General features: G+C 29.6%; 1 protein-coding gene across 5 annotated transcripts; it reads left to right on the top strand.

The window, feature by feature from the left end:
- The first annotated feature begins 89 nt into the window (after positions 1-89).
- LOC132943284 (peroxidase-like) lies at positions 90-15,818 on the top strand. 5 transcript variants are annotated; one of them, XM_061012214.1, is made up of 14 exons: positions 90-408; positions 1,478-1,496; positions 4,373-4,457; positions 5,574-5,778; positions 8,690-8,866; positions 10,238-10,425; positions 11,334-11,532; positions 11,838-12,035; positions 13,095-13,239; positions 13,325-13,481; positions 14,454-14,624; positions 14,963-15,161; positions 15,263-15,359; positions 15,554-15,818. In XM_061012214.1, exons 3-14 carry the CDS (start codon positions 4,395-4,397, stop codon positions 15,624-15,626), a joined length of 1,872 nt encoding a protein of 623 aa, XP_060868197.1. In that variant the 5' UTR covers positions 90-408; positions 1,478-1,496; positions 4,373-4,394; the 3' UTR covers positions 15,627-15,818. The 5 variants fall into 5 exon arrangements, with proteins under 5 accessions (XP_060868197.1, XP_060868195.1, XP_060868196.1 ...); XM_061012211.1 differs by lacking the exons at positions 90-408; positions 1,478-1,496 and adding exons at positions 2,417-2,427; positions 3,905-4,055; XM_061012212.1 differs by lacking the exon at positions 1,478-1,496 and having other exon boundaries at positions 90-404.
- Positions 15,819-16,590: the final 772 nt, after the last annotated feature.

Below are 16,590 nucleotides of genomic sequence, written 5' to 3'. Positions count from 1 at the left end.
TTTTTCTATTGTTTTTTTTTTACCAACGTATCATAACACTTGTCAAATGTCACTGTTGACGTCATGTTCATAACATACACATTCATGGTTGACATGTGCAAGTATTTGTTGGAACATATGATTTTGATTGCTTGTCAATAAGATAATATTTATAAAACTACGTGACATTAGCATATTATGGTATTTATTTTTAGCGAGTATATAATATTACACCTAGAGAATATCACAGCAGTAGTAATTAGTGCATTAATTTTGTATTCATCTCTCTGTAGTATATTAATCTGTTATATAATCATTCATTTATATTTAATACCATTCGTGTATTAATAAAATTATATGATTGAATGTTATTTATGATATTTTTCTACAGGTAATATAGGCAAGCTAAAAACTGTCAGTTTAAGGTAGGTATGTATTATTTTTATGGGTAGTAAAAACTGTTAAAACATATTTCTGAGTGAAGCTCATTTTACTATAGTGCTTACTGCTTTGTGTTTAGGTATATAGATTTTGTTTAATATTGATATTTTTTTTAAAAAAAGAATTATTCTTTTTCAAAATTTGTATATATTAAACATTTTTTCTTTATACTCAAATAAATAAATATTTATCAACGAACATAGAAATGATGGAAATGTCGCACACTAAAGTTTATCGTGGTAATAGATTCTCTAAATTAATATACCTCAACACAAAAGTGTAAGTTACTATACTTATGAGTGTCTGCAGACGTGTAACTTGAAATAAACTAACATTGGCGTAACTAAAATTAACAAATTATTTGAGGGACTGATGGAGTATAGTTTCACAAATAAGAAAAACTCTCAGGGTGGCTATTGCAAGAGAAAGCATTAAACAATTTCTTTTCACCGTTTATCGGCAATAATTATATTATTAGAATTATATAAATTATATGATTATTGTGGGCTTTTGGTTACAAAACTCAATTGTTATTCGAATTATTGCCCATTGGTATAAACTATAATATCATTATAGTTTACCAATTCAGCGTGATATAAAAAATATACAAATCCGAGAATAAATATTTCGAAATCGTTTAATAGTTTGTTCCTTCCTGTTTTAGAGGGTTTATTCATATTTTCAAACCACTAAACCATTTGGGTTTACTTCAGTTTCGCGACTTTAGGGGTATTTGAAGTGTTTTTACAGAGTGAGGGGAGTTTACCCACTTTGACACTTTCACTCCTCCATAACTTTGAGCCTTAACTATCAAGTTTAATTCACCACGCAATTTATTGAAAATTAAAGAAGTGGATCATTACTTCTTCATACTAAAATCACATTGTCGTGTGAAATGAAAATAACAATTTTAGACTCTTTATGTATTACATGCTTGTGTGCTTTTTATCTAATGAAAAATATTTATTTACTAAATTACTTAATGTCTAAGGTTTAAATTCATTTGTACAAGGATGTTAAATTTGTTTGTTTGGTTATGTTTCATATCAATGTTGAGAATTTCAATAAGTTGTAAAGTAAGTGGTAATTAATACATTATTAACTAAATAAAAAATAATTAAGTACCCAATAAATAGATTTTAGTATTAACTATTTAAACAAAAGTAGTTTTATGTATAGGTAACCTAACCTAACCTACTTAACTGCAGTAGGTAGATAATTTAAATTAAATGTTGTTTTGGAAATAATTATGAAACACCCACTGAAATATAAAAACAAAATAATTATTTTATAAATTTGTAATATATTGTGACGTAGGTAATCTTTTAACTATGTAAACGTGACTATTTATATACCTTATGTACTTATATACTTTGATACGGCTAACCTCAGAAGCTACAGGACCGATTTGTCTGATTATTTTTTAGTCGTGTTCGTAATTTATTGTCAAAACAGAAAATTTTAGTAAAATCCACCGGAAAAGTAGGAAATCTGGAAGTCAAAATATTCCAGTGGCGCCATCTGTCATAATATATTTTTGTTTATTGTAAGGTTGCTATTGGTTATGATTTAATATAATTTTAGACCTATACATTATATTTGATCAAGACCATAAAACTTAATACAAATGGTATTCTTAACTCTAACTTTTCGACCGTCGTCCCGGGAACTTACACATGCACATCTTAAACAACGAGTTAATAAAACATTCGTAATAAGTACGCACCTCGTGGGTGTCTGGAAATATACTGATCGCATAATCATAATCGTGTCTTACGGACAATGCCGGGTGGGATGGCTTTAATATTATAATATAATCGAACGTGTCCTGACTGACTCACTGACTGATCAACGTAGAGCCTAAATAATGATAGCTTAAGGCTTGCAATTATCACGGTACCTATTATACTATATTAAATATTTTATCTCATAAGTCTAAGGTATTTTTTGCAATATATTCTAGACGGCAATGGAGAGGAACTGGTGATAGACAACTGGCGAAGCTGGGTAATTCTGCCAGTATACTTATATAATTACGGATGGAACCAAACGATTGATTGCTTGATCGAATGTAACGAGCCCGCTTTTCTTAGTGATTGTTAAATTATTAATATTGAATGTTTTTGAATTTATAAAAGGATAATTGATAAAATATAATTATTATTATTGTTATTTTTATTATTTCCAAAGTTGTAAAATAGGACCACGCAATAATAAAATAAGAAACTGGGGCCTGGGGCTAACTACCCAACACAAGGGCTTGAGGGGTCACCTAACTCCCCAACTGGGGGCTTAAGTCCTACTCTTAGTCACATTAATACAATTGTTACTAGATCAAATCAATTATTTGGCTTTATTAGTTGAAATTGTGCAGAATTCATCGATAAATATGCTTTAAAATCAATATACTGCTCTTTGGTACGTTCCATTTGTGAATTTAATACCATAGTCTCCTTATTAATCCGGCAATAACTTAGAAAAAAATACAACAAAAATGTCAACGCTTCCTCCCACTTAAATGCTCCATTACAAGAGAACCTCACTCTTTACACAATCCACTATTATTGGTTCTAAACCTTAACATGTTGGAACAGCGACAAATAAGTCAAGACTTATGTTTCCTATATAAGCTTTTCACTCTTGGTTATATATTGACTGTTCTGGTTTATTAAGATATTTATCTTTATCTAATGAGTATACTCATAGCCTCAAACTCGTAATGCAGGGTGCAAAAACAAATTTCATTTAATGGGATTCCACCGCCGTTATTTTCTGTCTTTGTCTAACACACGCGAGATATAGGATTCGGGACATGTTCTTTGACAAAGTAATTACTTAAGTGGCTGTAACATAATTATAAAAACCATTAACAACCTGGAAATAGAAATATTCAACTCACCAAATCTATACTCTTCCAGGTTGTATTGTACATTGTTAATTCATAATTCACAATTACACCCATTATAATATATTTTATAGCAATATTATTTTATTGTATTTCAATTCCATGTATTCACGAATTATTTTAAATTGTAATATTATTCTTATGGACATTCGCCCGTTTAATACCAAATAAATAAATGTCTATAAATAGCTAGAAAACTCAGAATATTATAAAAAACATATTATGTCACAATTTTCGAGTTTGTACTTTTAATTAATTTTGAATTAGAAAAAAAAAACAGAAATAATTTTCAAAAAACGGGTTCTGACATTTGAGTAAACATTTTGTATCTACCTATTTCCATTTTCCATATTTTTTGTTTTTTTTCATATTTATATTTACGCTTCCTAAGTTCTCACTCTTAAATGCTCCATTCCCAGAGAACCTCACTCTTCATACAATTCGATATTATCTGTTCATTTTCTTGAAACTTTGGAACAGCTTCGAAAAGTCTGGACTTGTGTTCCCCACTAACCCAACCAGAATTTCACACTTGACAGGTAACATTGACTGTTTTTTTTTCATGTTTATTTTTATAAGTACTGAAAATTTACATTTGAACACACGGAGTACCAACTAGATTCAATTTGCTACCCGAAACCACACTTATGTTTATGATTGAAACATTGTTATTGCTCCTAAAGCTGATAAATGATGACAGACGTCAGACACATAGAGTTCATCGTACGAAGTAAGAATAATAGTCATTACTTACACCACTCCAATTAAAATCTCAAGTTAAAAAACTGTTTATTTTTAAAATATATTAAAATATTAACAAAAGTTAGTAATAAATTTGATATCCTTCACTATCAAGATTAATTCACCATACAATATTATTGTAAATTAAAGAAGTGGATAATTTTTTCCTGAAACTAAAATCACAATGTCGTGTGAAATGAAAATGAAAATGTTTAGATCTCTAACGTATTATAATATAATATATTATGCTTATGTGTTTTTACTCTAATAAAAAATGTTAATTTAATTAATTACTTAATATCTAAGGTTTAAATTCAACTGCACGAGGATGTTAAATTTGTTTGTATGGTTATGTTTCATATCAATATTGGGAATTTCAATAAGTTGTAAAGTAAGTGGTAATTAATGCATATTAACTTACTAAAAAGTAAAAAGTAATTAGGTACACAATAAATAGATTTTAATATTTTATATTGGAAACTTAACATACCTAACTGCACTATACTCCATGCCACAAGACAGTGCGACCACCACGCGTATGTCTCCCACCATCCTAAGGCCTAATTTCGACTATCATGTGGTCCGAATGTGGTAGGGATGCGTGAGAATGAAAACATTTTGGTCGCCGCCCAGTCGTACACTCTCGTGACAAGGAGTGATGAAATAAAAAATTGTGGGTCCTAATTTTAGTCACATTAATAAATTGTAACTAGATCAAAACAATTATTTGGCTTAACTAGTTGAAATTGTGCAGATTTTACCGATAAATCAACTTAAAATCAATTAACTGATATTTAGTACTTTCCATTTGTAAATTTATATCAATTAGGCAAAAAATTAAAAATACAATAAAAATGTCTACCTATGGTTCCTCAGTCCTCACTCTTAAATGTTTCATTCCCAGAGAACCTCACTCTTCATACAATCCGCTATTATCTGTTCATTTTTTTTTAAACTTTGGAACAGCTTCGAAAAGTCTGGACTTATGTTTCCCACTAACCTAACCAGAATTACACACTTGGCAGGTAACATTGACTGTTTTTTTTCATATTTATTTTTATAAGTACTGGAAATTTACATTTGACCACACAGAGTACCAACTAGATTCAATTTGCTACCTGAAACCATTCATAGTTTATGATTGAAACTCTGTTATTGCTTCTAAAGATTATAACTGATGACAAACTAACACATAATAGGGTTTATTGTAAGATCAATAGTCATTACATTCATCACTACGCTTAAAATCTCAAGTTAAATAACTGTTTATTTTTAAAATATATTAAAATATTAACAAGAGTGAGTAATAAATATGATACGGGGACATGGGATTTGGTTAAATCACTGAATACGTGAAACAAATTGCAACAATGCAAGTGTGGAACCATTATAATTACAATTACGTGGGTAATGGGTAGATCTAGATATTATTTTAATATAAAAAGATAAAAAGTAAATCTATTTGAATTTTGAATACTTAAACTTATTGGTATTATTTAACATGTAGACTGCCAATGAAGACTTTGTGATTTATCACGGAGATGGTCCTCAATCAAATAGCATATATTATGACAAGTGTGCGCCCACAGTGACCTGCAATCGAAATGCTATTTATAGGACAGCAAATGGCTCATGTAATAACCTAAAGAACCCGTTGTGGGGGTCGTCTGAAACTCCATACATCAGACTTTCTGAAGCTGCTTATAATGATGGTGAGTTTGGACAGTGAACAGTTTTTCAAAATACTAAAACATATACATGAGAAACAATCATTTTCAATGGAGATGGACAATCATTTGCATGTAATATATGTATAACGGTACTGAAAGTTTGGACTTTTAATTCTTAGCTAAATGAGAAATGTTTAATATATTATGGCGAATATAATATGATGAGTTATAGTGTGTTTCTGTTTGTTAGGTTTATCTATTATGAATTATGTAAAGAAGGGTTACTCCACTAGTTTCAAATACCTCTACGGTCTATATTATATATTATATTGATCGGTCATATTTGTATTTACTTAGTCAACATAAAGAGAACATATTATGTTACTTTCGTTAGTTTCTTACCATTAAAGTACCTAACTATAATCTATAGATAAATGGTAATGGTTAGGATTTGGGATATCCATTTCGAACGAATTTAATTTTGCATAGTCGTACCTATAATTCTTATTATGGATGAAAGGAACAATACGACGCATTTGTTTTTAGAACATTTAATGTGGGAATGGATCCGTTTTTAAATTCAGTAAACAATTATTTAATAGAATAAACATACATAATAATATATTTCATGGCTTGGTGTGGCGCGTTGGCTGCTACCAGTCGCGGAAGAGGACTGGGAGTAAGTAACGGCCACAGCTACTAGCTCCTGGATGGGTGACCACTCGGGTTCATAGTAGTTAAAAACCTTGTCACACATACACGTGTTTGCTACATACTGTAACAACCGCAAAACAATCGTAAAAACAACCTACCGTACCAACCTTACCCCTAGTCCCTACCACAGTTCATAACCCATACAGCTAATGGCCTTAGTCGCAGGGCTTAAGTAAAATAAATAAAATAAAAATAATATATAACCTAAGCTCTTAATAATTATTAATTTTATGTATTTTTTTGTTTTTTCTCTTATTGTTGTTGACCATAATATAAATAATTATTATGGAATTTATTCGTGGTAATACTTATTATAACAATTTAATTATTTCTATGTAAATATTTCTTAATATTTTAATATAATTTTTTAGTATATAACATTTGTGGAATTTATATCAGCTTCTCAGTTGAGAATATTAAAATATTGAATCATTGGTAGGTCTTGTTTGAAAAATTTTAAATCAATAAAGATCATAATTTACTATTTATTTCGTCATCCATTAATATTACGCCGATATTAAGTATTATTATGCTTTATCTACGAATTAGTTTGTTAATTTAATATAGGTACTATATCTACATTATATATGTATGCTACCATAAAATAATTTTTAATAACAAATACCCTGTAATAAAAATTAAAAATAGTGCTTGGAAATTATAAATATTAAAACGAATACATTTTATTAAATACTAGCTGAATTACCCGTCGCTGGAGGGAAAAAAATTGTGATTTTTCAACTCCTTTCGGGTGTAACATCTGTGGAAGCAATGTCTTTTTAAGTGTAAATTATATTATATTTTAATTTATAGCCATTACGTCCCCAATCGCGGTTCGCGGACCCCGCGTGGCGTGACGTAAGTGTATAATTTAACTCTAAAGTATCAAAGTTATACCAAGTTTGTCGTTTTTAGTTAATTCATAAACTACGGCGGATTAATACAAAATCCTAACCAAACATAACCGTACTAAAATCCGATGAATAAAATAAAACCAAACATCTGTATGCATAGATAAAGAAAAAAAATAACAATGCAAAAAATTGGTCCACCGAAACCGTGGTTCCAACTCGATACATTCTGTACTAAAATACTCAGGCTTATCGTATTAATAATAATAACTATTATTAAAACCAATAGCAACCATTTATAAACAAAAATTTCAAAATCCCTGATTGATAACCTCCCCTGTGGACTTCTTATTTACCTTTCCTACAAAATATACCATATCTTCTTCCCCGAGGTCTAATATATTTCTGTACCAAATATCATCGCAATCGGATGATCTGTTTAGGAATACACGATGGACAGACGGACAAAATTTCATTTTTATATGTATACTAGCTGATCCCGCATTCCCGCTGGCACTTCGTTGCCCGTTAAATGTACCAATTCTATATGACTCAAACTTTGTTCAATTCGTTATTTAATATTCGGTGTATGGTGTATGGTGTTCAAAATTTATCTTAACTTTTCTGTTGCCCGGAATAAAAATTCTGATTCGCAGCAGTATATTATCAGGTAGGCTATCTACCTGCGGTAGATCGCGGACCCCGTGCTGTTTGTACGTAAGTGTATGATTTAACTCTAAAGTATCAAAATTGTACAAAGTTTGTCATTTTTACTTAATTCCACCTTCAGAGGATTAATATGATCAATTAATACAATTTGCTTGATTTCAGTTTTATATATCTAGATATTAAAATAATAAAATAATAATGCATTTTAATTGTTTGTTCTTATATTATTATACTAATATTATAATGGATTTTTAGCTTACATAATCTGATTTACATCATCGAGGAATCATGCACATGTCATCCGATACCTAATTTATTATAAACTTAATAATTTAACTCTGTACATAAAAATGAATGTTTATCTGTCTGTCTATGTTTGTGTGTCCTTTATGCGTTCCTAAATGGCTGGACCGATGTTGATGAAATTTGGTACAGAAATAGATTAGACCTATGGGCAGAAGATATGCTAATTTAGAAATGGTGAGGATCAACCCCGGGGGTGCTCAAATAGGGATTTTGAGATTTCCGATGGAAATTTTCGTTTATAAATGGTTGCCGGGTTTTAAAGCCATTATAATAATAATTATTGATTGCCTTTAAATTATAAAATAAAACATATTATTCATATAGAGTTGGCATTTTTAATGAGCAATCAAGTCCGATCAGCTGGTATTTTATAAATATAATTAACATTTTATTTTATTTATTTGCTTCGTTAGGTGATCATGAAGTTCGGAAACAGCTTGATGGATCGCTGTTGCCCATACCTCGAAAAGTACAGTTGTTATTATTTTTGGAAAAATCCCAGGATTTCCCAGACTTAAACAATTATCATCTAAGTCAATTTGGTCAATGGGCCACTCATGACATCACTCTCCTACCACCAGATTCTTCAGGTAAAAATGAATTTTGAACATTATAACCAATTTAATTTTCAATTAGAATGTAAAACTAATTGGGTTAAACCTAGGTTAAGTGTAAACTACTGTGGAAGTATCTCTGCTATAATAAAGTAGGTTTTGAGTGAGTCCCGTCTTTTAGTAGGTCATTGTAACGAATGTGTTAAATTTGAAAAATTATAAATAATTGTGTAAGAAAAAACGATTCTCAATTTTAGATATCGGTTTTATTTATATTAACCTAACCTAACCTTGTTTTGACCAACTAGAAATGTACCAACTAGATCAAATGTGCTACCAAAAATCATCCCCAATGTTGATGATTGAAGCATATTTTCTACACCAAAATGTGAAGACTGCTGAGTTATGAGTCATAACTTACGACACACACAAAACAAAACATAGTACCTATCAATACAACCACCGCTCTGCTCAGAATTTAAAATAAATATATACATGTAGCGTTTGTAACTGTGTATCTACTTATCACGAACGCATTACCTAATGTCATAAACATATTTTCAATAAAATTTGGTTGAATCAATCAAAAAATGGGTAACATCAGAATCGGAGAATATACTTGAAAAAACCGAAATCGTTATATACAACATTGGCCATTTGTAAACATTAAATGATTCCGTTATGTACACACTGCTACACTAGTATAGGCTCACACACTTATGAAATATGGAAACAGTGACACAGTGTCAGATCAGTGATCAATTAATATAATTTACAATATTTTCAGCTTCAATGTTATAATGTTATACGTACATTTTATGGTCTAGCTAGGTTTGTTATTTTACTTATTGTCACCTATGAACATCGCCAATCTATAGCCAATCTCAGTTTTCCCAACTTTTTAGGGTGAACAAAAAACTGTTTTTTTGTTAGGAAATTTGAATGTTGGTATACCTTTTGACATTAATTAACTCTAAAACGTTTCATCGTACTGTCAATAATAATCATAATATTAGTAACACTAATTTCATCGAGTTGTTTGCTGTTGACGGCTCTCTATTATTAGTGGCAGTTCCAATATTTTTAGATTGGCCATGATACCACTGATAACAATTTTAGATAGGCCATGATACCACCTATGATACCACTAATAAAAATTTTATATAAGCCATGATACCACTAATAACAAACGATATTAGATAGGCCATGATGACATTTTGAATTTGCACAGCGAACCTAACGGTCAAATATCGAAACGAATCACTTGGTCTCCGTGTCTAAAAAATACGAATCTATTGTTTTATAAAACGCATATTTAAATTTTTTGAGATTCGCCATGATGGTTCTTAGGTGACGTTACGTATATCAAAACTCAAAATACAATGTTATTGTTGATAATGTGATCAGGGCCAGAGAGGTGTTGTTCCACCCCGATTAATGAGATCAACAGTAATAGCCCATACCAATGTCAATTAGCTATTGAGGTACCAACTAATGATCCAGTTCATGGTAGTCATGGACAGACATGTATGGAATTTAGACGTGCAATGACTGCTGCTCATAATTTCAACTGTTCAATAACTCCTCAAATTCCAGTGAGTGCTAATTTGTAATTCTTATCAATGAAAACAAATACTTACTATGTTCTTTATATATCTAGATACGAATACTTGTTTAAATGTGAGGTTTTGGTTCTTTATATTAAATATTGTAATGTTAGTTTTCTAAACATAAGTTTAGAAAACCTTATATCCCCATTATTGTGTCCATTTGTCCATCTATTAGTTATTAGTACCGACTTAGGTATAGTAACGATTGTTTGTATTAATGTTTTAAAGGATCCTGACCGAAGATGGTCTGTGTCAGCCTATAATATTACTAAGTACATTTTATGATATTATTGTGATTAAAGTTATTTATTTTACTATGGGGCATATATTATTGGTAGGAGCAGTGTTCAACTTGTGTGAGGTTGGGGGGGGGGGGGGAAGGCACAGAAGAACGGATTATAGTTAAGTTCAATTTTTTAGCAGATTATTTTAACATAAATGATATCTATAGTTCAAAGACTTAACTATCAATAAAATGATATCACAACTCTTAAGAATAAAACTACTTAGCGTTTTTTTTTATATGGGGTGTGGTGGAGTGTTTTTGTTGGAATAGGCACATAGGCACATTCATAATTACCTATGTCTTATATTATTAACTTGTATTTTTTTATTTTTAAACTGATTATTAATAAATATTTTTAATACGATTCAAAGAGGTTTATTGGGGTGTGGGAAGCCCCAATCCCCCCATTGGTTAGGTTAGGTTAGGTTAGGTTAGGTCCCCCCACCTATCGATTCCGCCAATGTAGCCTTTTGAAAAGTCGAGCACTGTGTATAAGTTCTTATACCTAGGTGAAAATAAAAAAACGACAGTTCCTGATGACTGTAAATTAAGGTACTGGCATATTTTGTCTACAACATTATAGGTATATTTGATAATTCTTTCGCAGATGAATCAGGCGACATCATTCTTTGACTCATCACAGTTGTACGGACACAAATTAGTCAAGGCAAATTCAATTAGATCTTTTAATGGCGGGAGATTGATAACTGAGGTCATAAATGAAAACGAGTATTGTCCTCTAAAGAAAAGAAACGGTTCATTATTATGCAACGGAAGGGAAAACGTGGGCGTATGTTTTGAAGCTGGTAATCGTATATACGCTGATTTATGTTCCAATAACTATAATTTTTTAGTGCCTTGAAGACTGTTAAAATATGTACCATAACTTTCCACATTAGTTTGCTCACCACATTTTTTCCCGTTTTTAAAGAATTTTTTTAAATTTTTTTTTATCAAAAATCAAATTAAAATTACCTTTAATTTTTTAATGAACAAACTGATGTTTATCTTTAAATAAATTGATAAGAAAATAAGAAATAATTAAATAAAATGTTGTAGGTATTATTAATTTTGTTTAAAAAAATAAATTATAAACATTTTCTTTTTGTAGGAGATCCAAGAATAAATCAACACTTTGGGATCACATCATATAGTATTATGTTTACTCGGTTTCATAATGTTGTGGCTGACATGTTGCATCAATTAAATCCTCAATGGTCTGACGAAGTGTTGTATCAAGAAACTCGAAAGTTCGTCGGTGCACTAAATCAGATAATTGTTTATCGGGATTACTTGCCTATTTTACTTGGTATTTATTTTTTGAATATTATTTAAGTACCTACCTAATTGCTCAAAAGAGTATAACATATTATATCATATTATATTATATAATAGGGCAATCATTTTATGCGATTTTTATACTAATATAGAATATATTACTATTATAACCTGTAACCAAATGCAACTATTTATATTTGATTTCCTTTTGTTGAATCAAAGCCATCAAGTTCAACATCTTTAAAATGCGTATTATTTAAAATCCTTTCTTATTGCACATCTAGAGCATTATAGAAAGCACAATTCTAAATTTCAAGTTTTAACGTTTTATCATTTTGTGAAAAAGTAAGGTTGTGTTGTAAGGGATGCGTTAAAACCGTGAAATTTTATTTTTTTTACGGGAATGTGCCACGCTTTTGCTCTATACAGGTGTATTTTAAAATTTAATTTTGCTGTATAGATGACGCGTTGGCGCCACTGTCAAAAACATCCAAATTTTCGACTTTTTCCAGTAGAATATCCAAAACAAACATTGTCAATGACGAACACAACAAAAAAGAATTCTGCGAAATCGGACGAGCCGTTCTCAAGTGATAAACATGTGGCAATACATATATATATATATATATATTTACAGATTAGAAGATATTCGGAGTTAAATCTACATAAAAAAGTCTTTGACTCAAATACTAAACGTAGAACTTTTGATTAAACTCACTAACCTCAATACTCGACTAAGCTCTAACACAAGACTGTTTAATATTCTAAATCATTGAAATAATTAAAAACCATATATACTATAAACCGATTTTGCTTAAGATCAGCTACCTACCTAATTATTTAGTGGTTACTGTTAATGTTAATACGATTGTAATATTCCCTATTTGAGATTTCGTATACCTATTTAAGATTATTATTATTCGTCAATAATATGTTTCGTAGATTTCCTTTAACTGTAATATAGTTATTGACGTTATTGTAAAAATAATATGTTAGAAACGTTATAAATGTATATCTAATAAGAAAAGTGTTATTGCTGTTTAAACTCCAAAAATACGATTAATGAACCTTATAAATATAATATACACAGGTGAATCATTTACAAATCGCGTCGGTTTGGATCTAAGTAATAACATAAGGACAAAATACAATCCGTTACTCATGCCACAATTGTCTATAGAATTTTCAGGTGGTGCTTTCCGAGTGCCACATAACACAGTGGCTTCGCTTTACAAGTAAACTATTCCTATTTGTAGTGAAATCTTATCATTAAGTATTATTTTTATTTTAATTGTATTTATAACGTTGTTTTATTGACAGTTACGTAGACAAAAATTATGAGACAGTCGATTCAGTCAAACTTAACGAATGGATGTCGATATCTGATCCCTTAGTAGAGGGTTCAAATCTTGATGAAATAGTCAGAGGCATGACTGCATCAGCAGGCCGTTTATATACCCCATCTTATAACTATCTAGTAAGTACCTAGTACTTAATTTTCTTAAATAGTTCGCTAACTTATTAAAAATGGTAATGTTATCATATAATATGATAACATAATATCATAACAACATAATATGATAATATCATATATTATAATATTTTATAGTATAAATAAAATATAATATGTAAAGCGATATTATGATAATTCATAGTGGTATAATACAATATATTGTATTCAGATTGCGTTTGAAAAACATTGAGTCAAGTACCTAAACAGGTAATACCTATTAAATAATTTTATTGGTATCCGAGGCTATTTTTAATACTTTCGTAATCAAGTATTTTAATTGTAATTTAAAATTGAAATACACACTTATTATTGGCTTCGAATATTAACTATTTGCATTTTGTACGTATAAAATATTTACAATTTTTTTAATACGGACTTATATTTCAAAAAAATAATCTATTAAAACTGATAACATAGAATTCATTAAATAAAAAATATTACACTATAAATATATATATAATATATATGCAAATAAATTAAATTTTATTGTTAAAAGTATTTTAAGTAAGTTACTTACTTGTACTTTTACTTTGAGTTTCACTTAAAAAAATTGTCTAATCTATAAAATAGTATTCATCAATTGTATTTGTGTTGTACGTTTTCAATTTATGCAGTACAAAAATAAAGTTGTATTGAAAAATGTATAACTGTAGCATCGATAAATCAAATTTCGGTCTATGTTATTTATTTTAATTATTATTTATTACACAATCACATCTTATACTGTTATAAAATAACACACATTATCCATAAATTAAGTTTCGATTTAATATTTTCGTTGTTGTATTTGAAAATAGTAAAGTGGTCTGCAGGTTTATATTTTAAAAACGACCGGCACAAGCCATGACTCGGTTATTTTATACTACTGACAGTGAAACAATCTAAGATCAAAATTTTTTTTTGTTACGATATAAATATTTAGATTTATTGTTATAGTTATCAAATTTCATGTTCCATAATCATATAACTGGTGATCAAGATTTGCTTGCAGTGGACATTCAGAGAGGGCGTGATGTAGGCGTGCCGCATTATATTAAGATGAGAGAATGGTGTGGTTTACCAGAAATCTGTTCATTTGAAGGATTATTAAATTTTTTACCATATGACGTAAGTCGATACATTTTTTTCTCTCAAAAACGATACTGGGTAATAATAATTATGTTGTTTATTAGGAAGTTAGAAAATACAAAAATTTAATATTTTGTTCTTGTCTGATTTTTTAAATTAACACTTACTATTATTACATCAAAATTACCTAAAACTATAGTAATATTTTCATACTTAGGTACAATACCAAAGGTTATTTTATTTTTATATTGTACTTAAATTATTTTAAAACTATGAAGTGTTTATTTACATCGTAAGTTACTGTGTTATCAAATATTTGATCTTTACTTAACTCTAAATTTGTATTGAATTGTAATAGTTATCAACCATGGTTATAGGATGTTGAAACACTGAAAGAACTGTACGCAACTGTTTATGACATTGATCTACTCGTGGGAGCTTTACTCGAACCACCAGTCGATGGTGGAACGGTGGGTCCAACTGCTCAATGCATCTTAGCTGATGTATTTTACCGTATTCGATTCAGTGATCGTTTCTTTTTTGATGTGAAAGGTCAACCGGGAAGCTATTCTCCAGGTATGTGTAGATACAGTCATTTGTACTTATTTTTTTTAGGTTTATGATTATGAACATCAATTATATTGCTATAACAATATATTTGTTTATGATATTATTAGCTCAATTGAGAACTTTGAGAAACATCGATCTTGGTCACGTAATATGTGCCACAACTGAATTGGATGAAGTACCAATTAATATTTTTCAGCCATCAAGGTAAATATATAATATTTTTGGTTGCATGTGCTGTGTAGAGTAACAAAAATATTCAATATTAGATTATGAGCGAAGCGATATATTTTAAATATAACTTGAGTTATTTTATGTTTATTATTTTTTATTTCTTCAACTTTTTGAATTGATAAGGGGCAAAGTAAAAAATACTGATTGTTAATTATTGTATGTTTCAGATATTCACAAATGGTGAAATGCCAAGAGCATTTATTAAACTTGGATCTCAATGCTTGGAGAGAATTTCCATAGTTTTATAGATATATTATGTGAAACGTTAATTGCATAGCAACGAGCTATAATTTTAAATTATAAATAAATAAAATAAATACTAACAATCAAAATATTTCAAGTACCTGTCCTGCAAGCCCGGATTAATACGGTACCTTTAGACTCTAGAGGCTTTGGGGGGTTAGGCCCCATGAACGTATAAAATATGGTCTTTTTTTTAAACTGTAAATCCTAACTCCTAATATTATCATACGTGTATGTAAAATTATGAATAAAATATTAAATAATAATTTGTGTGTAATGTACTAATTTTAAAAAGCTTGATGAAGGTGAACATACAGGTGTGAATGCACCTAACCCTTGACCCTCAAGAAAGGAACTGAATTGTCACTATCTGTTTTTGTGCACAATGAAGTCATAATCCAACGTACATTATGTTTGTTTTAAATAATTTGTTCATGTTTACAAAATATATATATACCCACATACATAATATAATATTTTATAGATCTCATCTATTATTTAAATCAATTAATTTTTACAACGATTAATAGGTTTATTTGACCTGTTTTGTATGAAAACACCGCTGATTAATCGAATATTACTCGACTTATCGATCTACCGAATATACTTAAATCATAAGTATAGGTACTATGATCATCGAAAATGATAGTTAAACTGTTATACTTAATAAATAATATTATTTAAATTTAAATACCTATTATGTCATATATATACATGCATGCTATAATGAGTTATGTGTATTATGCTTATCTATATACATACGTACGCATACGTAATAAATAATGTACTGCTATTTAACTATCGGATACATAATATCTAGAAGATACCCGTTGCGCCGAAGCCGCTCCTACGATTAGGGCGGTTAGCAGCAACGACTTGCGAGATGTTTGAGACGGGAGAAGCTTACCCAGAGTATCTATACATATATAATAAGAACAATATTTATTTTGGCCGTGGCATG

Source organism: Metopolophium dirhodum, chromosome 4 (genome assembly GCF_019925205.1).
Source record: "Metopolophium dirhodum isolate CAU chromosome 4, ASM1992520v1, whole genome shotgun sequence".
NCBI classification, from domain to species: domain Eukaryota; kingdom Metazoa; phylum Arthropoda; class Insecta; order Hemiptera; family Aphididae; genus Metopolophium; species Metopolophium dirhodum.
The sequence above is the reverse complement of the archived record's forward strand: the minus strand, read 5'-3'. Positions and strand labels throughout refer to the sequence as shown.